The sequence below is a fragment of the Procambarus clarkii genome, chromosome 49, assembly GCF_040958095.1.
Source record: "Procambarus clarkii isolate CNS0578487 chromosome 49, FALCON_Pclarkii_2.0, whole genome shotgun sequence".
In the NCBI taxonomy this organism is placed as follows: domain Eukaryota; kingdom Metazoa; phylum Arthropoda; class Malacostraca; order Decapoda; family Cambaridae; genus Procambarus; species Procambarus clarkii.
In genome coordinates, this window is record NC_091198.1 from 20,517,707 (window position 1) to 20,540,856 (window position 23,150).

At 41.7% G+C, this 23,150-nt stretch overlaps 1 protein-coding gene across 1 annotated transcript in view; it reads right to left on the reverse strand.

The window, feature by feature from the left end:
* Positions 1-1,722: 1,722 nt before the first annotated feature.
* The window catches only part of Rab23 (RAS oncogene family member Rab23), a 30,608-nt gene continuing 9,180 nt past the window's right edge, over positions 1,723-23,150 (reverse strand). The window contains exons 2-6 of the mRNA XM_045750211.2: positions 17,256-17,377; positions 16,455-16,617; positions 12,139-12,218; positions 9,450-9,613; positions 1,723-9,282 (exon numbers count right to left, since the gene is read on the reverse strand). Coding sequence (XP_045606167.1) covers positions 9,173-9,282; positions 9,450-9,613; positions 12,139-12,218; positions 16,455-16,617; positions 17,256-17,377 — 639 coding nt within the window. The 3' untranslated portion in view covers positions 1,723-9,172. The remainder of the gene's footprint in view (positions 9,283-9,449; positions 9,614-12,138; positions 12,219-16,454; positions 16,618-17,255; positions 17,378-23,150) is intronic.

Sequence of the window (23,150 nt, forward strand, 5' to 3'; positions counted from 1 at the left end):
GTCCAAGAAAGCTGGCCAATATGGGGCTGGAGGCCCACTGTCCAGGGAGCATCAGTAACATGTCCGCGCGCGGTCAGGTGCGGTTCTTCACTGCCGTCTCCGCCCCGAGGCGTGATCGAGGAAGGTGCGCACAGTCACTGCGCAGGGCCGCCCTCCACCAATCAGGAGCACCGAGCATAAGAGATATTCCCGCCGGCGCGCACTTTGAATGTGCTTCCCTCCACAGTAGGTTAGGATAAGGGCACTTTAGTACCACAGTTTCCTGACGTTGGGAACGCGGACTGAATAATGAGTGATGGTGAGATGGTAATGGTTGGGAGTGCGTGGTGAGAAAGGATCTTTAGGAGTTTGTCAACTAAGGTGTTTGTCCCCTTGTGCTAGGTTGTAGGTTGTGACTCGCTAATCAACCCGTCCTCCTAAGGTGTCCAACCTCAAGAAACTGTCGTACTAAAGATTGAGCCCTTATCCTAACCTACCAGAGGACCCAATTCAGAAAACGGGACAGTATGTCAATTTCGCGAGCCGCTACCACTTTCTAGTACGGCAATTTTTGACCTTAGAGTATACGTCAAAATGCGACGTTCTATTAGGAGAATGGGTTGCACAAATATGATGTCCTGATCTAGGTTGTGAGCAAGTTGTTGTGGGGGTTGATGTGAAAGTTGATTGAACACGAGTGTTGTGGTGTTATATGTTGTATAACATATAACATCGGCTCTGTGGAAATCCGAGTATTTGTTATAGTGTGAACTGGGGATTACTGCAATGTTTTGAGATTGTAAGACTTAGTTTGAGGTTGTGTTGCATAGATTTGTAAATGGGACAATTGTTGTGTATTGCAGTGTTGGTCATTGTAGTTTATACACACAAGTGACCCACTACTGCAGCTAGTCCAAAAATGTTCTCCTTATGAGTACTTAGTCATACTCTGTCGGGTTAAAATCAAAGGTAAGGGAGTACAAACTACTAGGGTTAGGTAAGGCCCGGCCCCCAGGGAAATAATTCCCAGTATAAGAATAAGAGCAGGACTGTAACTTAGAGGAGGGAAAGGGGGGGTAGCAATAGCCTAAGCTACTCTATCCCTTTGAGATGTATTTTCTTGCTCGGATTCATCGCATAATTTGGTCGTGAGGTATTTTCTAACAAAAGCTTTATCCTTTTCAGCATATGCATTAACTTTTTTTTAATTCGTATCATTGTTGTTATACATTATATGTATCAACCCATCCTCCTGTTTAAAAAGTGCTTTTTATAACTATGTGCACCGAAGTAGAAATATAGACATGAAAGGCAATTCTATAGTAGAATTTGGTACTATTCACTTTATAGTCCAAAAAATAAAGCTAAAAAACTAACTTAAATATTCCTAGGCCTAGTATAGCACATATATGTACTATGCTAGGTATAGTATATAGAACACATATATGTACTATACTAGGCCTCAGATAGCGTGTAATAGGCGTAAAAAGGCTAGGTTAGTTTAGGTGTTCTTTGTAACAAATACAAAACCTTTTTCGGTTAGTTCAGATTCAACAGTAACGATTTGTACTTTCTAATTGTCCATGATGTTGTCTAAGTGTCCATGAGTATATTAATTAGCATAAATGTTGAAACTGGAATTTTTCAAAAATATTTAAACTTGTTGATAAATTTTTTCACGAAGCACCAACATTGTGGTAAAACAAATCTCACAATAAAAAATAATGACAATAAAACCAATGCTTAAATATTTAATTAGTGTATTTATGTAACAGAATGAAGTTTAATAGTATAAACACACTATCTTATTGCTTAAATAATAAGAAAATATACACAATACAATACATTACAGTATATACATAAATAATACATGGCCATGTAGAGGTAATTATTACAGATGAATCAATATTTCATAATACAAATAACAGATCATTATACTGTAACAACCTATCAGAAATTCATGTAAATTTGGATAAATCAGAACAAAATTGATCTTTATACAGACCAATAATAAGAGTCAATAATGGTGCAACAATCAAAATAAACACATGAAGACCAGCAAGAAAATATTTATGCCATGCAATGGGATCGAACTCTCATCCAGAGCCCAGAGAGATGCAGGTTCGATCCCTGGAACGTTGCAAGGCCTCAATATTTTTTCTTGGATACATCACGTTGTTGTGATTTCATTGTGCATGAAGACTTAGTGCTTCTGTCATGTTGTAGACGCATCGGCTTCTGTTGAAGAGGGATCCGTGCACATATGACTGACCAAACTCTATTGTTTTATTGTTGTTTAACTAACATTGCTTGGTTCATAAACTGTACTCTTAAGGAGAGATAATATTTGAATTACAAGTAAATTACACTTTTATTCAGAAAGCTACACATGATCCCATTTCTCTTATGGTATTATGGATCCAAGGAAGTCACTGTATACATTACCTTTAATCTCGTCTGCTTTAGATTTGATCTCTGCTTAACAAGTCATTATACATCAGCAGACATTTTATTCGGAATACACTAGCTACCATTGGGCACTTGAACTTTATATCTAACTGATTGTAAGAAAATAGTTATGGCACTTATCTACTGCCCTGGAGGCTTCACTGCTACACTAATGCTTATGATTTCATATTTTAGAAGGAGCTCTCTTGTCTAAATATTTTGGTTACTGATGCAAGGTCCTCATAAAGTAACACTCTGGAATAAAAATTACTTGTACATCTGTTTTCCTACTTTCAGAAGCATCATAAAGTATTATAAGCAGAGAAATTCCTGTCATCAAATGCAGAATTTTGTATATGCTTCAACACACCAAATAAAGTCTCTTATATGATCGAGAACAAAATATATTAACAGGGTATGAACATTACCAATAACAGCATAAAAATTTTAAAGTACATTTAACCACTTATTTTAATATTTAATTAATATAAACTGAATTTGTAAAAAAAAATCATTGTTGTATTCAAAGGGTTTAGCTTTAGAGGACCTTAATTATTTATTAATTAAATAAAATAAGTAAGGAGAATTGGTGCTTACTTATTTATATTTAAGCTTATGACAAACTCTCTAAGGATAACAATTCTGAACTAGGTAATACAGCACTATGTGGCTTTGTTGGTTTAAAAAAAATGTAAATTCTATTAAACATACATTAAACTGAGGGACACTGCTGGATCTGTGTGTCTTAGACTATGTCTTGTTCTTAGATATGTTAACCACAATATACAAAGTTACTGCAATAAACATTCAATTATCTTAAATAATGAATAACTATATGAACAGATTATCTTACTCCACCTGGCTGTCTATGGCAAATAATCTCTGAAAAGAAAGCTCTGGATGAATCTTCAACATCCAAAAAGTTTTAATCATATGAGTATTTGACAAGGCTGACATCTCATTAGAGAGAGGATTCATATATCTTCAAGGCAGTGATATTCTGCAAGTAAAATGATCCACCTAATTATTATTATACAGTATAGTAAAAGTGAAGTTCCAATTAAATTCTGCTGCTTTATATATATACTGTACACCATTTTCTGTGATGTGTATTATGAATACCCACACTAAACTCAGTACTCACAGAGATCTCGCAGCTTACTGCTTGGGTTAATGAATGAACTTGAGTTCTGTATCCAAAATATCAAGAGGCAGAACCCAGTTAACCACAACTTTCAATCCCAATCAACAGTTCATTTAAAAATCCCTTTATGGATAATTTCACCAACGTATGACTGCTGCACATGGTAAGCACTGAACATACCAAATTTCAAAACCAAGAACAAGCTCAGTGAGTTGAAAACGCAAAACAGACAAGTACGAAAGGCTTTAAAACAAACACAAGATGAACTACAGTAATGTTGAACCAGTGTCGATAATGTAGATCTAAAGTTTTATTAACAACACTCAGTGATGTGCATGCAAGCATGTACACAACTGACAAACACAAATACTGTATAATCAAGCATCTAGCAATAAAGTTCTCAAATGAATGCAGTCCTATTTTTTATAATTCACCGTCAGCAAAAGATACAGGAATTTCAGCTCCAAAATCATCAAAATGCTAAATACCACTCGGGTTTCAAGTGCCGAAAAATGATAACGCTGTTACGAGAGAGTAAATGTAGTTTTAATAGAAGTAGGAGTGGTAATTACACGAGTAGTAATGATGATAGTAGTAGTATCAGTAGTTATAGAGGCCTTAGAGCTCCTAGCAACAGTACAGTAATGGTTACTGCAGTGCAGACAATGCCTAACAACGTGGTTGAAGATATGTCCTGGTGTGTGGTTAGGTCACCTTGTACCGGTGTCTTGTCACAGTCACTGTGACTGTGACTGTTTATAATAGTACTATAAGCAGTCATAATACTATAAGTCTGTAGTCTGTAGTACTATAAGTCTGTAGTACTATAAGCAGTCATAATAGTAGTACAGTAGTACTACTATAAGCAGATCCAGTAGTAGTATTATAATGCAGTCATAGTAGTATTACATGCATTAGTAGTACAGTCTATACCCATAACATGCAAAATAATAAGAAAGAACATTGACAAACTAAAAGATGCAAAAGCCCCAAGTGTGGATGGAACCCAATCCAAAGTCTTAAAGGAACTGGCAAAGAACTATGCCCACTGCTGAAACTACTTTTCACAAAATCTCTGGACCAAGGGGTAGTTCCCTTAGATTGTAAATAGCAAATATTACCCCTATTTTCAAAAAAGGGCAGAAAGAGCTCAGCAGAAAACTACTGGCCAATCAGCTTGACATCACACATCTGCAAGCTCATGGAGAGAATCCTCGGAGGGAATCATTTGCCAACTTTCAGTGAGTAGCCTTGTACAATCGACACAACATGGATTTGGATGTAATATACAGTGGATGTAGTACAGTACATGGATTTTTCTAAAGCTTTCGATAAGGTACCACTTGAAAGACTGGCAAGGAAATTGCAGGCCCATGGAATAAATGGTAAAATATTTCAATGAAAAACAAAGGGTCATGCTAAATGGAAACAAATCTGAATGGAGAAATGTGATAAATGGGGTGCCAGAAGGGTCCATTTTGAGACTTACCCTTTTTGTCATATGACAATGACATAGATGAGAATATTACAAACCACATCATCAAATTTGAAGACGACACAAAGATTTATGGTAAAGTGGGAAAATGATAGTGATATTGAAGCCTTACAAAGAGATCTACATTAACTCCATAAATGGTCAGAAGACTGGCAAATAGTTTTTAATACCGACAAATGCAAGACCATGCATGAGGAGGCCTAGTCAATGACCGGGCCGCGGGGACACAAAGCCCCGGAACAACTCCAAGGTAACTCCAAGGTAGGTGGGGCATAACAACCCACACCATGACTACCAAATTAATTTCATTACATTACAGCAGATTGATGAAGAAAAGTACATTGGAGTCAAAATCCAGCACTCATTAAAAGTTGCACAACAGGTGGGTGCAGCAGTCAGAAAAGTTAACTAAACTCTTGGGATAATCAAGCGAGTTTTTGACTATAAGGAAAAGAAGGTACTAGTTCAACTGTATAAATCTCTGGTGTGCCCCATTTGGATTACCATATCCAAGCATGGAGACCTCATTTTCACAAGCACATAGCTGCTCTAGAGAAGGTGCAACACCGGGCAACAAGTCATTCCAGAGCTAAGTCATCTCTCGTATCAGGAATGCTTGAAGGCCCTCAGTTAGTGACCTCTGGGTAAATCAGGTAAAACAGGTCAATCAGTATTATGATGTAGTCATAGTAGTAGTATAAGCAGTAGCAGTACGGTATTATAATGCAGTCACAGTAGCAGTAGTAGCATTATAAGCAGTCACAGTAGTAGGAAGTGTAGTAGCAACAAGAAACAAAGGAAGGATATGGTCCCAGTGCCACAACCATCCTCGACACCTATACAACTGGCAGCCTCCAGTATGGACGGTATGTTATCACACATTTTAATTATTTATTTATATATGTACAAGATCTTAAATAGAGGGATGTCCTAGAAGAAATTCTGGTGATTAATTGGTACATTCTTGCAAGGTCACTTACAAGGAGAATGAAGTTAACAGAGTGGCCATTTGTTACCATATTGGTATTTTGTTACTGTTATCAATGTGATAACAATTAGGTACACTATCAGGTTCAGTCTTCCGCTAAGTGATCTTGCAAGAATGTACCAGTATTACTGTGGTGATAGTGTGGGCAGTATTACTGTGGTGATAGTATGGGCAACATTATCGTGTTGATAGTGTGCAATATTATGATAGTGATAGTGTGGCCAGTATTACCAGTGATAGTGTGGCCAGTGTTATCATATTAATAGTATGAGCAGTCTTATCACAGTGTAATTAATTCTCCTTATTAGTGGCTTTAGGCATAGTATGTACTAGCTCTATCTTAGAAATCCAACATTCTGTTTGTAACTAATTTTGAATGAATATACTTACTTTTACCTGAATAAACATTATTATTATTATTATCCTAAACATGGATACAATGTCTATCTAAATCAATTTGGAAAACAATTTATGTACTTTACTGTGCAAAATATAATGCACGACATGCACAATATGCCATACATAATACTTATTCTACAAAGTATTAAAGCAAAACAAGGCAGGGCTTAGGCTACCTGATAGGCCAGGTGGATGAAATTATATTATCATGATATTGTGGTTCACAATAATATAATTTGTCCTTCAGGAAGGAATACTGCTGGCTACTTCTGGTGCCTGCGGAGGCTTGAAAGTCAGATTGAGGTAACAGCTAGTTACTATCTATCTCCTCCTCAACAACCCATTGTCGAAATAGAACGTAGCATTTTGACGTATACTCTACCTAAGGCCAAAAATCGTCATACTAGAAATGATAGTGGCTTGCAAAAGTGACATACTCTCCCGTTATCTGTTTTGGGTCCTCTGATAAGGTAGGATAAGGGCACTTCAGTACAACAGTTTCTTGAAACTGTTGCACTTCAAGTTCTTGAAACTTGACATTGGGAAACCTTAGGAGGACGGGCTGCTCATAATAGGTCCTAATATAGTGATTAGACAGTTCAATCGACTTGAGAATGGTCCAGGACGGACTGAAATGTGGTCATCCCTTCACCTTCTAGTGTGTGGTCTGGTCAACATAGACAGTCCTGGTATACTATGATAGGCCAGTCAGTCACATCACCTCCATAATGTATGTCTTAGTGCTGTGTATCAAATTTGACTTTATACACTGATTGTCAAAACAGTCCCAACATTCAATTTAGCAGAGATCTATCAACATTATATAAATGATGTTGATAGATCAGCATTATTTGAATCACAGTATTCGTTTTCCTAACATATACTGTACTGTACATAGATGTAATCATAAAATACTAGTGTTGAAGAAGAGTTCACATATCATTGCAATTAAAAAAAATAATAATTATATTGAAATTTACTTCCTTAAGAAGTAAATGTTCACAGTAAAGCAAGTTGAGGTTGTATTTAGAGTAATGTATTTAATACATTTACCAGTGATAAACATTGAAATCTTCCCTCCATATAAGAATGTTTCCTGTTACAAATTAATATTTAAATTTGCACTCTAACTTTAAAATAAACAGTTGAAAGTTCACATTGAAAACAAATCCAGTGCATCAATGAATAAGGATATTGAATTAAATTCAATTAAGATGGCAGAGTTCTCATCCACTTTACCAATTAATAAGATTATGGAAAAAATTATTACTTTCCCATAATTACAGACGAATCAACAATTGTGTTTGCCTTGAAGTGATAAGTATTATTAGCTGTCTTTCTGTGGCATGGAATTGAGTAGGATGTGATCAAGAAACATACAAGAGCTTATAACTTTACATTTACTAATTCTACCCATTGAAAGACAATAAGACAATGATGTAATTAGGTAATTTAAAACCTTCAGTCCTTCCTCGCATTGTAGCTCAGTGAAATAAATTGACAATTGTTTCATTTAGGTAATTGCCAGCTATTACGTTCAGCATTTTTGTCAAGTGCCACTTAGGAAATCTTTAAATAACTGAAAGTGGGCCGAGGAGACTACACCAGGCCATTCACTCCAGAGGACTTTTACTCTGGGAAGGTGCCCATTCAGAGGGAATATGACATTAAGAGACAAAAAAAAAAATAAGAGATAGGTTTACATATGGGCTGACCTCTAATGTCATTCCTTCACTTTTGACTAATATATATATATATATTGACTTTTTAGTGACCTTTCCTAAACACAGGAGTAAACAATGCTGTAAACAGTAGTTGACAGTAACCTTGTATATATCTCAGACTTTGAGATAAAGTCTTGCCATAATTAACTTTGTTTTTTATTTGCAAAAACACCAAGTTGACAGCAGACCTTATTAAAGCTTACGTTTTATCTGTAAGTGTGAACATATCTTCATTAATCTTTAAATGACATTTTTCATCATATTATATTTTTCACTATAGAAATTTATGGAATTTTTTGTTTATAAATTACATAACTACTGAGGCAAGATTTCACATCTTTCTGTCTATTATAAAAATTATGACCCTTATTAATATACATATAAATTAATTTATAAGAGTTGTGGAGCATGTGGACCATTGTGCTAAAAAAAATATTTATGTGAAATATGTAATAAGTTTGAAACTATTTTTGGAATTTTTCTTTATTCACAGATATTTATTGTGTTGTGTGAATTCTACAAGAAAAGAAAATATTTAATTGATGAGGTGTAACACTCCAAACTTTATGAACTGAAATTAGTGTCAAAATTTAATTAATTTGAAATTCTGTACACCCAAGGAGTATATAGACTTCTTTCATTTTTATCCCAATTTTAAAATCGTATTCAAATTAGAAACTTACAAAAAATTATGATTTTTTTTTCAAATATTCTAAGCTGCACATAGTGGTGACCCGCAGGGCAGAAGTGAACACTCCAATAAAGTCAAATACCAACTTGGTGTTGTTGTTCTACTTCATTGCCAGCACTTTGTACTCGGCTTAATCAAGTGATCTATATTTTACAACCTTACTTTATACTGACCTTATATGACCTCGATTTTATTCTTAGTCTAGATAAGCTTGCATACAATGACCTCATGTGGTCTTGCCACACTGGTGACTATACAACTTGGTAAATATTTACCTCATGAGATCTTGGCTATTGTTCTAGTTCTATATAACCTTACATGCACTTTTAATAAGCTGTTTCTTGCTGGATTTTTTCTTTCCGCCCAATGTAATTGTATCTCCTTTCTTCAGCTTACCAGGATTGCCAAAGATATCTGAAAAATAAACTTATAATTAAAAACTTCTGAAAATTATTACCAATAGTAACCTTAAATGCTTTAATTAAAATATTAAGAAATGGTATGTGCTTCTCTGCCATCCTCCAAATCCTTTTCAAATCCACTTTCCCCCCTTCCCCATATTATCTTCTGTCTATACTCACTTTCTCCTACACTTTTTGGGGTATGTGTTTCATCTGAAGTATTGATGAGAGCCATGTATCGCTCCACCAGGAAGTTGAAGACTTGGTCAACATTGAGGTCCTCTTTTACAGACGTTCTGTATAGCCGCACACGCAGCTCGCGTGCAAGTGACTCTACCTCGTCCCTGTAAGGAAATCCAAATTAATTGATTAGGCGATAAAAAATGTACTAAATGAGATGACAACAGAAAAATTGGTCATATGCTGCTACAGCTCGTCGAGATTCATGTTACCAGGGAAAAGGCATTTTTAATATCAGAAACTGCAGAATCCTCCTGCAAATTCATGTAAATGCGAAAGATCTCTGTTGATCCACAACAGGATGTATCATTGCTGGAATAGCAAAATTGTTTGCAAAAGCGACACCTTTGTTTTTATTATTATTTCCTGGAAACTTTGCTTGTTGCATTGCGTGGGTGTCTCCCAGGGTGGGCTTTCATATACTGTACTGTATTACAGAGACAAGTGGCCAAAATCTATGTCATCAAGCTGCCTATCCTCCAAACTAATGAATGAAATGTACTTCACTGCAACTCTGCCAAAATTCCACTAAGTACTTATAAAAAATAAATAAATAGCTTTGGCAATGCTCATTCAAGCAACAGCCGTTCACAAATGTGCACTGATAATTTTGTCTTTATTTTATAATGAAAATCAAGCATTAAATGACAGACATCTATAATCTTGGGTGGATTCCATCACCATTTTTCTGGCTATAGAAAGTGACTGGCTATTATTCTGGCTGACCCCTTATATTGCAGGCAATATAAGGGTCAGGGCCTCAATCTGACCTTCCCAACCTCAGAATCTGACCTTTTGTTCATTTGATTCATCACACTATTGTGATTTCTGTGTGTAGTGTAGTTAAGTTTGCTTGTTGTGGGGTTGCAGCCTGGAGGGAGGGGGGGGCAGTACTTCGACCTCGGGGGAAGATCGAAATACTGACTTCGAGGGAGGGCGGAGGCTGACCTCGATATAGGCCTAACATGTATAAATACACTCTGGCTGCCTGTTCAGCCTATCATAAATTAATTAATTATAATTTATGGACATTTAATTATTATAATTCAAGGACAATTAATTATTATAATTTAAGGACAATTATTATAATTTCAAGACAATTAATTATTATAATTTAAGGACACACTTAAGTGTATGAGAGGTAATATTTCTAGGACACAAGTACATGTAAAACTTACAGGTAAATATGGCCTCAATACTGATTGCTAATATTATTATTATAATGATTGAGAAAATACACAGGAACTGTGATCAGGATTAGAATAATGATAATTAATATTGATTATAAATGATTATTAGTAACGATTATAATGATTATTAATATTATTATTTATGTTCAATTGTTGGAGACTGTTCGTCCACCAGTAACATGGACACATCCATCACTCACTCACTCACTCACTCTCTCACTCTCTCACTCTCTCACTCTCTCACCCACTCTCTCACTCACACTCTCTCACTCACTCTCTCTCTCTCTCTCTCTCTCTCTCTCACTCTCTCTCTCACTCTCTCTCTCTCTCACTCTCTCTCCTCTCTCCTCTCTCCCTCTCTCTCTCCCCTCCTCTCTCTCTCTCCCTCTCTCTCTCCCCCTCCCTCCCCCTTCCCTCTCTCTCTCCCCCTCCCTCCCCCCCTTCCCTCTCTCTCTCTCCCCCTCCCTCTCTCTCCCCCCCTCCCTCTCTCTCTCCTCCTCCCTCCCTCTCTCTCTCCTCCTTCCTCCCCCTCCCTCCCTCCCTCTCTCTCCTCCTCCTCCTCCCTCCCCCCTCCCTCTCTCTCTCCTCCCCCTCCCTCGCTCCCTCTCTCTCTCTCCCTCTTAACATTCATCTTTCTCTCCCTCTCATTATCCCTCTAAGTGTGGCAGTGTGGGCGTGTATGCGGCTCCGTGTCTCCGGGACCCCAGGTCGATACCCGGTCTGCCTTGACCCATATTTACCTTTCCTCCCCCCCCCCCTACATAATTATAACGCCTGTTATTGGTCTCCTGCTACCACTATCACCACCACTACCACCCTCGTCCCTACCACCATTCCCACCACCTTCCCAAACCAGTACAACAAATGCACACAAGAAGAAACACACTTGGGTGGTTGTTGTTATAGATTCAGCTACTCGGAACAAGTTCCAAGTAGCACGGGCTATGGTGAGCCCGTAGTGGACTTACCTGGCACAGGAGCGGGGCAAGTAGCACGGGCTATGGTGAGCCCGTAGTGGACTTACCTGGCACAGGAGCGGGGCAAGTAGCACGGGCTATGGTGAGCCCGTAGTGGACTTACCTGGCACAGGAGCGGGGGTGTGCACACGTAGGTAGGGAGGGGAGGCTAAGGAACACTCTCGGGGGGGGGGGGGGAGCGAGCAAGACTGGTCAAGTATAACAGTTGACCATCTGAAATATTAAAAGGTTTTGGAGTCTGGGGAGAAGGGGGGGTTGAGGGGACTGGGGAAAAGGGGGGGGTTGAGGGGACTGGGGAGAGGGGGAGAGGTTGTGGGTTCTGGGGAGAGGGGGAGAGGTTGAGGAGTCTGGGGAGAGAGGGGGGGTTGAGGGGTCTGGGAAGAGAGGGGGGAGGAGAGGTTGTGGGTTCTGGGGAGAGAGGGGGGAGGTTGTAGGGTCTGGCGGGAGAGTGCAGGTACTCACGGCTTGACAGTGGCCTGGTCGATGAGGTCAATCTTGTTCTGCACCAGCACCATGGGTATGCTGCCACACTCGTCCTCAACCTGCAGACAGTTCCACTCATTTCAGGATATTACCTCTACTAATTGCTTCGTAACACTGTACTCTATTATTATGAATTATAACCCAATATATTATTGGATATTAGATTAAATGACTGAATGACCTTGACTGGTACACACTCAGAACCTCCCACATACATACTGTCTCTCACACCATCACATTAGAGGCATATAGGGTGAATCAGATCCTGTAAGCAAATGGATATAGAAAAGCTATAGGAACAAAAGAGACAGATTTCAGATAGCAGAGAAGGGTACCATATGGCCAGGTATATGGTACCATATGGCCAGGTATATGGTACCATATGGCCAGGTATATGGTACCATATGGCCAGGTATGGTACCTAGTAAAAGAGAAGGTGGTCGCAGGTAGGAATCAGTAATAGCAAGAATTCATCTTGGATATAAATATTCATGGAGATTTGGGGTGAAAACAACAGTTGAGCAGTGCAGTTGCACAATCTGTTTTTTTTATTATTATTATTTTCTACCACAGACGTGGCCAGACATTTACAATGCTAACCAGCATATATACATTTTCTTCTGTCCTCCATGGACAGGGTGAGAGATGTGTTAAACATACAGTTCAGGGATTTATTGAACAATCAACCACAGAAGGTGATTGTAGTGCTTTTAAAATGCTAATCTAACCTACAGACATAAATATATAGATACACAGAGTTACGTCAGTCCTACATAAAGTGGTCGATGTGTTCTTTACATAGTGTCATTAATGTGCATTTACAAAGGTGAAATGTAATTCTGATCAGCTTCCACATATACTTTATACACATACATACATACATACACATACATTTATGGCTTTCCTACTCTGAGAGGGTAAGATAGCTGATAGAGAAACTAGTGTACAGTTAAGCACTTAACCACTGAAGGTGATTAAGGTGCTTTTACAAGCTCAGGTTATATAGTTACATCACATACATACATTGTATAATTGATGCATTATATGGTCAATCTTGGGTACAAGTCCAATATATCATCAAGTGTTCCAGTACTCATATAGTAATTACAGAGTTCAGCATACCTCAGCCCAGGAGGGCGAAAGTCAGTCAGTATGGGACATTTTACAATATAATGTTCAAGAGAGTGCATGTTTTCTCTTTCACAAAGTTGACACATTGTGTACTCGACATTTGGGTTTTGAGAAAGCTGCCAGATACGTCTATATCCCAGGCGTATTCTGGCCACTATAACATCATATTGCCGGGTTTTTGTTCTATTAGTCCCATATGTGAATGTCTCCTCACGATATCTATCATAATATTTAATGCTACAACTTTCAGGTCTTTGTGAATTTGTTAGGTCGGTGAGATCTTCATTAGATATTTGTTTAAGTATTCTCTTTGTCACTGCTAATAAAACACCCATATCAATTTCTACCACTGGTTTTCTACAGGCTGTCTTTGCAAGCATATCAAAAGTGTCATGCCTTGAGATGTCAACATGTGATGATATATGAATTTAATTTCAAAACTGTTTTCTTTGGCAGCTAAAACATTCATTCGAATATCAGTGACTATTTTCTGGGTGTCACTATGTGCGTTCAATGCCAGGAGTGCACTCTGCGAGTCACAGTATACAAGTCCACTGCCTTTATCTTTTAAAAATTCAGTGGCAAGGTATATGCCTGCAAGTTCGGTTTGAGTTGTACTTGCCCAGTCATTGACGCGCTTCATTGCTGTATGTACGAGAGAAGATTGTTCAAATATATTACATGCACATCCGGTACATCGTCCACCTTCTACAGAGCCGTCGGTATAGCACTGATACACATCGTTACCCATACTCTGAGTACTTTCAGTGATGCTTTTCAGTGTTAACTGTTTTAATAGTTTAGAGTGCACACTATCTTTCTTGGGTGCATTTACAAAATCAACTGATAGATCCCAGTTATACCATGGAGTTATTGGCTGATTAATCATTAACTGAGTTGGGTACATATTTAATATTTTGATGGAGTTGGCTACCTTGTAGAACCAAAATGCATAATCAGATTTCGCTCTTCTTCTATAGACCTCAGGTGAGTGTAGCATATTAGAAAGTTTAGCTTGAAACTTCATGTGTTGCCTAGATCTACTCAATGCCTTCACGCCGAAAACTGCTAATGGACAAAATTCTCTCACTTATGGTAGGCAATTTTAACTGCTCTCATATTAACTATTCTCGTGGACTTTGGAGCCCCAAGAATGAGACGCATAGCTTCATTTTGCAAGGTTTCAAGAGATTTCAGCTCTTTGTCAGTATACAGTGTGAGATGTAGAGCATTGTAGTCAATCACAGAGCGTATAAATGATACATAAAACATTCCAGCAAGTCTCACGTTGATTCCATGATTGACACCAACAAAAACCCGCAAGGGCTTTAATCTCTCCCATAGTCTCCTCTTGAGAGAAGAAAGGTACCCAGGGTCATTAATGGTCCCCGCCTTGACCACTACCTGAGAGAATGTAACCGTCTTAGAGACATTATAAATATGTGCAGAATAATAAACCCCACATTGTTTGAGTTAGGAAAATATTATTTGTCAAATTAGATACTGTTCTTAAAAGATTCCCCCGTTTTGCACCTGCAAGATTATGTAAATTTTAGGAGTTGACACATGTTAATCTTTTTGTTTGATAAGTTGTTCACTTGAGACACTTAAGCACGTCCTGGCTATTTGACTTGTACCCAAGATTGACTATGTAATGCATCAGTTATACAATGTTACGTGACTGTAACCTGTGCTTGTAAAAGCACCCTAATCACCTCCTTCAGTGGTTAGGTGCTAACACACTACTTTATATAGCATTTATGTATCTGCAGACCTTGAGTCACAATAACGTGGCTGAAGTATGTTGACCAGACCACATACTAGAAAGTGAAGAGACGACGACGTTTCGGTCCGTCCTGGACCATTCTCAAGTAGATTGTGAGAATGGTCCAGGACGGACCGAAACGTCGTCATCCCTTCACTTTCTTGTGTGTGATCTGGTCAACATTTCTGTCTCTCTTACTTTGACAGGGTAAGGTTTTACCGTACCCTGTCAAAATAGTTTTTTTTTACTAAGGATTTGTAGTGTCGTTTTATTAATCTTAATGCCATAACAATGGCAGTTAGCTCTGCTTGCGTTGAAGAGGCATAGTTCTCAATCCGTGTTCTTTTTTCATTTCTATTTTGAGAGGCATTATTCCTAATTACAGCGTATGCTGCACCAGCCCTGTCATTGGTAGGATTAAATGACCCATCAGTCTAGATTTGATCTAATTAATTTCTGGATTCTATATAAATTTCAGTACTTAGCTGTCTCATTAGCCAAGTAATTAATTAACTATACAATTTGCTGTGCTGCGTCCTTTAACAAATCCATTGACCCCCTTCCCTTAGCCTGCCTATTTTGTGCAACAGTCGGTTTAGAATGATCCTTTCAAGCATCTTGCAAGTGCACGACACGAGATTGATAGATGTGATATGTCAAATAAGGACTCTGAGACAGTTCTCGATTTGGTAATTAAGGTCATCAACATATTTGTCAATATCTTCAGGGATTTGGTATTTCGTGAACCAGTCACTCATCTTGTTTATGAAGTGCGGCCGCATATCTGCTCCGAGTGATAAACTTTTTCTTGTATTTGTCTCTTTCATTCTCTTGCTCATGTCGACGGTGGTAATCAGTGTCCAGCAGTCACTACATAAACTGTGCACAATGCGTGTGCTGTCATCCGTGTCCTGTGCAGTCAGCAAGAGAACATTCAAAGCTGTGGCGAGTTGATTCAAGCTTTATCTGCGCGTTAATCTTCCGTATTATCGCCGGAGCTCCCTGTTGGCTGTCCATCTCCCAGGACTCTGAAGATTTTTCACTTCCCCTGACACAGAGTGACAGTTTCCGTCCATTGACACTGGGCTGATGACGGCTGGCGCCAAAGTGTGGGTGCCTGGCATCGAGATCACCGACCAGCAAGGTAGGTTCCTCATTCATAAGTTCAGGTAGTGTGTCAAAGTCAAGTTGATTCTGTGGCACAGACAGGTTGGTTATATGTCAAGGTTTGTTAGGGTTACCCCTATGAGTCTTAATCACCTCTCATGTGGAGATTATCAACAGTCTGTGCAGGTATGTTGTTACGATTCCATTTTCTTTCCCCAGGGGAGAGAAAATGGAATTAGTGTTAGTTTAACATACCTTAAAGAGCAAGACCTCAACGCTTCTGGTAACCTACCTTTTTCTTCCACTTTCTGACGGCGGTGAAGGAGTCGCGGTCTGTGGTGGAGAAGGCCACCACGCAGGCCTGCGCTCCTCTGTAGTAAGCCTTGGTGATAGCGTCGAACTCCTCCTGACCCGCTGTGTCCCACAGCATAAGGCGCACCTCCTCCCCACTCAACCTGTGGATCAATCACGCCAGTCAAACACCTGTCCACATTACCAGTGACACACTCGTTAATAACATGTGAATACGTAGCCTACCTACTCCACGGCCAGTTCTTACCCTACCCTTACCTGTCCTTCCTCTGACTAACCCGCTCCTCAATGCCCTGCCCACATGCAGGTGACCTGGCACAGAATCCTTAGAATGTTCACACAAAAGCTTCTCTAACGCATGCGCAGAATACCTACACGCTTCCTAAGAACTGAATCTAGGTACTGGTATTGAATCTGGACCCCAGGTATCACTTCGAAGTGTTTATCAAGCTCTCTCCTGGACCCCAGGTATGACATCGAAGTGTTTATCAACCTCTCTCTTGGACCCCAGGTATGACTTCGAAGTGTTTATCAACATATCTCTTGGACCCCAAGTATGACTTCGAAGTGTTTATCAACCTCTCTCTTGGACCCCAAGTATGACTTCGAAGTGTTTATCAACATCTCTCTTGGACAGAGGTCGGATATATTATACTCCCTCACATCCCTGTCCCACCCCTTACTCCCTCGCATCCTTGTCCCTCCCATCACTCCCTCACACCCCTCTCCCTCCCCCTAATCCCTCCATCCCCCCCCCCCCAGCGTCCCCTCAGCCACTCACGATAACTGGCGTTCGAGGAAGTCCACCCCGATGGTCTTCTTGTAGTCCTTGGTGAAGGTACCCTTACAGTAGCGCTGGATCATAGAAGACTTCCCCACCGCTCCGTTCCCGACAATCACCACCTGTAACACACACACAAAGACCCAGCTTAGTATTGGGGCAGCTGCAACAGGCATGTTGAGCCTGCACTCAATATACAGTTGCAACAGGCATGTTGAGCCTGCACTCAATATACAGTTGCAACAGGCATGTTGAGCCTGCACTCAATATAGAGGCAGTTGCAACAGGCATGTTGAGCCTGCACTCAATATAGAGGCAGTTGCAACAGGCATGTTGAGCCTGCACTCAATATAGAGGCAGTTGCAACAGGCATGTTGAGCCTGCAGTCAATATAGAGGCAGTTGCAACAGGCATGTTGAGGCAGCGATCAGGAACTTTATTCTGAGAATAATGAATCATGCGAGCCAGCCACATCATGCGAGCCAGCCACATCATGCGAGCCAGCCACATCATGCGAGCCAGCCACATCATGCGAGCCAGCCACATATTCTTTTGTTTATATAGTTATAAAAAAACATTATGTGCACCATCGTACATATATTGACGTACAAGGCAATTAGATTGTAATGTTCTATAAAGTACCAAATTCTACAGAGCCCTTAGAAAATAATGTTAACAAAAATAAATATTCCTGGCCCCTAGAATGACACATTATGTACCCATATGGAAATTTTAGTTAATGGTGTTCTAACTGGTTTTCTGTGTTCTAATGATGACCAGACCACACACTAGAAGGTGAAGGGACGACGACGTTTCGGTCCGTCCTGGACCATTCTCAAATCGATTGTATAAATCCCTTGTTTTTCCTGATGGAGGCAGGTGGGGGGTGGGGAGGCAGTGTTGCCGCATCTATATACATCATCGCATTTGTGTATCCAGACTGTATCCAGAATGTATCCAGACTGTATCCAGAATGTATCCAGACTGTATCCAGAATGTATCCAGACTGTATCCAGAATGTATCCAGACTGTATCCAGTATCATGGAAATATTTTGTGGTAGGATAATATTCCCCGGGCGCCGGCGAGAAACAATGGACAGAGTTTCTCTCACCGGTCGGCCGAGCGGACAGCACGCTGGGCTTGTGATCCTGTGGTCCTGGGTTCGATCCCAGGCGCCGGCGAGAAATAATGGGCAGAGTTTCTTTCCCCCTATGCCCCTGTTACCTAGCAGTAAAATAGGTACTTGGGAGTTAGTCAGCTGTCACGGGTGGCTTCCTGGGGGTGGAGGCCTGGTCGAGGACCAGGCCGCGGGGACACTAAGCCCCGAAATCAACTCAAGATAACCTCAAGATAACCCTAATGCCCCCTGTTACCTAGCAGTAAATAGGTACCTGGGAGTTAGTCAGCTGTCACGGGCTGCTTCCTGGGGGTGGAGGCCTGGTCGAGGACCGGGCCGCGGGGACACTAAGCCCCGAAATCATCTCAAAATAACCTCAAGATAGGTTATGTAACTTGTCATTGAGTTTTAAGATTAAGAAGTCTTCTCGGTTAGAGTAGTTAAGAATTTACACAGTTTATTAAAGTTTGTTTTAAGAAATGTATGAGCCGACCAGGGTTCAAACCTGCATCACCAGGGCTTGTTCCTAGCGTACACAATAATCTCCATTAATCCATTAATAAACTAGGTAATTCCCATTACTCCAACTCTCCAAATGTATGCTGGAATGAGGTTTATTTTTGGAGCAAGGAGTCAAAAGGCCCGCATGAAACACTATCAGAGACCAGTATTGTCTCTCATGCACCAAAAAATACCCTAAGGAGTATTCCTGCCCTATATAAACGATGTATGTAAAGTCTACACAACCTATGTTAAACCAGTGCTGGAATATGCAGCTCTCAGTGACGAATCCCTGCTTATAAAGACCATAGATTTCTCTATCACTAAGAGGACAGAGCTGCGAGGAAAAACTGAAGCAACTAGACCTGGCCACGCTGGAAAAAAATAAGAGGGGCCATGATCACAGCGTATAAGATTTTTAGTGGCAATACCAAAGTGGACAAAAAGAAAAATGTTTAGCCTGAAGCAGGATAAGATACGAGGATAGGCAGCAGACATGTAAGGAAGCAGTTCATGTTAAATTCTTACACAGTTTCTTATCAGGGAAGATTGAAGAACACCTGTAGCTAAACTCCTATCCCAGCCCCAGCTACACCCAAGTGGACTGGAGGGATACAGACGAGGAGTCACAATAACGTGGCTGAAGTATGTTGACCAGACCACACACTAGAGGGTGAAGGGACGACGACGTTTCGGTCCGTCTTGGACCATTCTGAAGTCGATTGAGAAAGAATGGTTCAGGACGGACCAAAACGTCGTCGTCCCTTCACCTTCTAGCGCGTGGTCTGTCGACCGGAGAGATCCTTCAACCCGCACCGGGACCCGCTGCCGGGGGCCCCTGACGGAGGTATCCTGAGGGACAGATCGCGAGCCGGCCACCAAGGTGGACCCCACCTGCCGAAGGCCCCGCGTCGCTGCCACCACAGTCCAAGCTGTGAACCTGTACCGCTTCAGTAGCCCCATCACTCTAGTCCCCCAGGCGTGAACGGCTACACTAGCTAGCCTCACCTGCTACCTGTACCTGGCCATACGAGTCCCCACGTACTCTGGGCACACCAAGAGTCCCTACGTACACTGCCCCCACCCAGTGACTGGCAGGTAGTTGAAGCCCAGCACCGGAGACTCTGGTTAAGGACCTCACAGACCAGGTGCATTACTGTGTATCTTACCTTAACTGTCGCCTGCTCGAGCTCTAGTTGTTTACAGGTTCGGCGGGTAGGCGGTTCCATGGATGGAACTGCCTACCCTGTTTCAACCCTGTGGGTGAAACAGCATCTCCTGTTCTCATTTCTAATGAACTTGACTTCACAGTTTAGTCATCTTAATTCATCCAGTCGCCTCAGTTCAAGTGGTGAATGATTCATTAGATTTTCAGGTTTACAAATTACCATTCTCATGTTTGTCAACTTTGTGTATTATTCTGGTGTTACTACGGGTGACGTGTCCACGCCTACATCAAGGTGTTTCGCTCTTATGTACCTTTCCTCTTGTCTCTCTCTGGTCACACTCATCCCCACTTACCAGACTTGCTAAGTGTACACTTGTCGAGATTGAACTCTAGAAGCCATTTATCTGGCCAGGGTTGCCTTGGTGCTTGTGTGAAGGTGGTGCAGGCGACCTGTCAGTTGTCGGGCTTGTCTTGAGTACATCAGAACCAGTAGGGGGTCCAAGAACCTGGTTGATACCTGGTTGATTAATCCCCCGCGTGAGGGGGATTAATCAAGGGGGAATGTACGCTACATTCCACCAGTCTCACATACCCTCAGTACACGCGGGTCTTATCGTGTGTGCCCGAGCATAATTGCGTGTATAGAAATCCCCGTGCGTGCGTGTGCGTGTGTGTGCTTACTTCCGTGTGCGCTTGTACACACTCATTTACATACGAGCGGCGGGCGGCCACAGCTTGCAACTCCCCCTCTCCGTCCGCCTCCACAACCAAGGCTCCTTATCCGCTCTATATTATCTCTCATTATCATAACCATCCTCCTTTTCCGCGCCTTATTTCTAGTCCTCTGCCTCGAGGATTCGAACCAGGAACCCAACCCTGGCAAGTGGGAGGAGCACCGCAGCAGTCAATGCCCGGGTGCCAGCTCTCCTCGGCTACTACCCGATATAACTGTTCTCAGATTCACCTCTTAATTCATCTACAGGCGATATGCACTCCGAGATGAACTGAGGGGGCGGGAGGGAGGAGAAGGGACGGGAGGTTTACTATGTAGAGTGGGAGAGATGAGAGAGAAGTGAGGAAGGGAGGGGAATGAGACATGAGGGAGGGAGGGGATAACGTCTGCTCCGTAATTATTGCTTTCTATTGATCAGCATTATGCGTGATCTTCGTCTCCCGGGGCTCTCAATTGCTACTTTCTCTCCTTCACTTCCACATTCCCCTAGCTATTGCTGCCTTCTTGTGATCACTGTGTCGCTGCCATCACCCGCTGTGGCCTGGGAACACTACTGCGTCGCTGCCATCACCCGCTGTGGCCTGGGATCACTACTGCGTCGCTGCCATCACCCGCTGTGGCCTGGGATCACTACTGCGTCACCGCCATCACCCGCTGTGGCCTGGGATCACTACTGCGTCACCGCCATCACCCGCTGTGGCCTGGGATCACTACTGCGTCGCTGCCATCACCGCTGTGGGGATCACTACTGGGCAAACCCCGATCACCCGCTGTGGCCTGGGAACACTACTGCGTCGCTGCCATCACCCGCTGTGGCCTGGGAACACTACTGCGTCGCTGCCATCACCCGCTGTGGCCTGGGAACACTACTGCGTCGCTGCCATCACCCGCTGTGGCCTGGGATCACTACTGCGTCGCTGCCATCACCCGCTGTGGCCTGGGAACACTACTGCGTCGCTGCCATCACCCGCTGTGGCCTGGGATCACTACTGCGTCGCCGCCATCACCCGCTGTGGCCTGGGATCACTACTGCGTCAGCTGCCATCACCCGCTGTGGCCTGGGATCACTACTGCGTCACCTGCCATCACCCGCTGTGGCCTGAGATCACTACTGCGTCGCCTGCCATCACCCGCTGTGGCCTGGGATCACTACTGCGTCACCTGCCATCACCCGCTGTGGCTCAGGATTCCTCATTGAGACTACTCCTAGCTTAGTCGACAGAGCTTTCCGCCTTACACACATGAGGTCCAAGGGTTAGAACAAAGCATCTAATGATTTCAATAAACTAATGTTTGAATTATCAACGCCGTGTGTAGTACAGTCTACACACGGGGTACATATACGTACTCACGTGGTAGTACAATCTTGCTCTCAGCGGCCTCAAGATCTATTGCCAAGAGTGTCCTTAACTGTCAAGAATCCCTACTTATTTTTCCATTTTGTCAGGTCAACAGCTTCCAGCAGTAATTATCTAATTATCCTTGTCTCTCTCCCAGTTCCCTGAGTCAGATAACTTGTGATAAAACTATGTAATCTTAAGGTGATAGTAGTAGTTAACTCTCTCTCTCTCTCTCTCTCTCTCTCTCTCTCTCTCTCTCTCTCTCTCTCTCTCTCTCTCTCTCTCTCTCTCTCTCTCTCTCTCTAAGATGGTTACTTAGAATCTTAGTTCATCTTCTATTTATCATATTTCTTCCATTCATTGTGGTATTTCTTCTATTAATTACAATCATAACTGAACCTTAGACAGTCATATGGATGATTGAAACAAATCTAGCACTTTATGATGAAGTTAACTGTTAACATCTTGGAGTAATGGGATCACCATAGCCCGTGCTACTTGGAACTTTGTGTTCCAGGTAGCGATTCTTAAACAACAACAACAATCTTGGAGAGTAGAGTTGTAGACTTCGTAAATTTTGTTCACAGATTTCCTCGTGTTGAACCTTGCAAGCAAGGCAATGTGTGTGTTGCTGCCCTAAGATGCGAGGCATGGTGTTGCTGCCCTAAGATGCAAGGCATGATGTTGCTGCCCTAAGATGCGAGGCATGATGTTGCTGCCCTAAGATGGAAGGCATGGTGTTGCTGCCCTAAGATGGAAGGCATGGTGTTGCTGCCCTAAGATGCGAGGCATGGTGTTGCTGCCCTAAGATGCGAGGCATGATGTTGCTGCCCTAAGATGGAAGGCATGATGTTGCTGCCCTAAGATGCGAGGCATGATGTTGCTGCCCTAAGATGGAAGGCATGATGTTGCTGCCCTAAGATGGAAGGCATGATGTTGCTGCCCTAAGATGGAAGGCATGATGTTGCTGCCCTAAGATGGAAGGCATGGTGTTGCTGCCCTAAGATGGAAGGCATGATGTTGCTGCCCTAAGA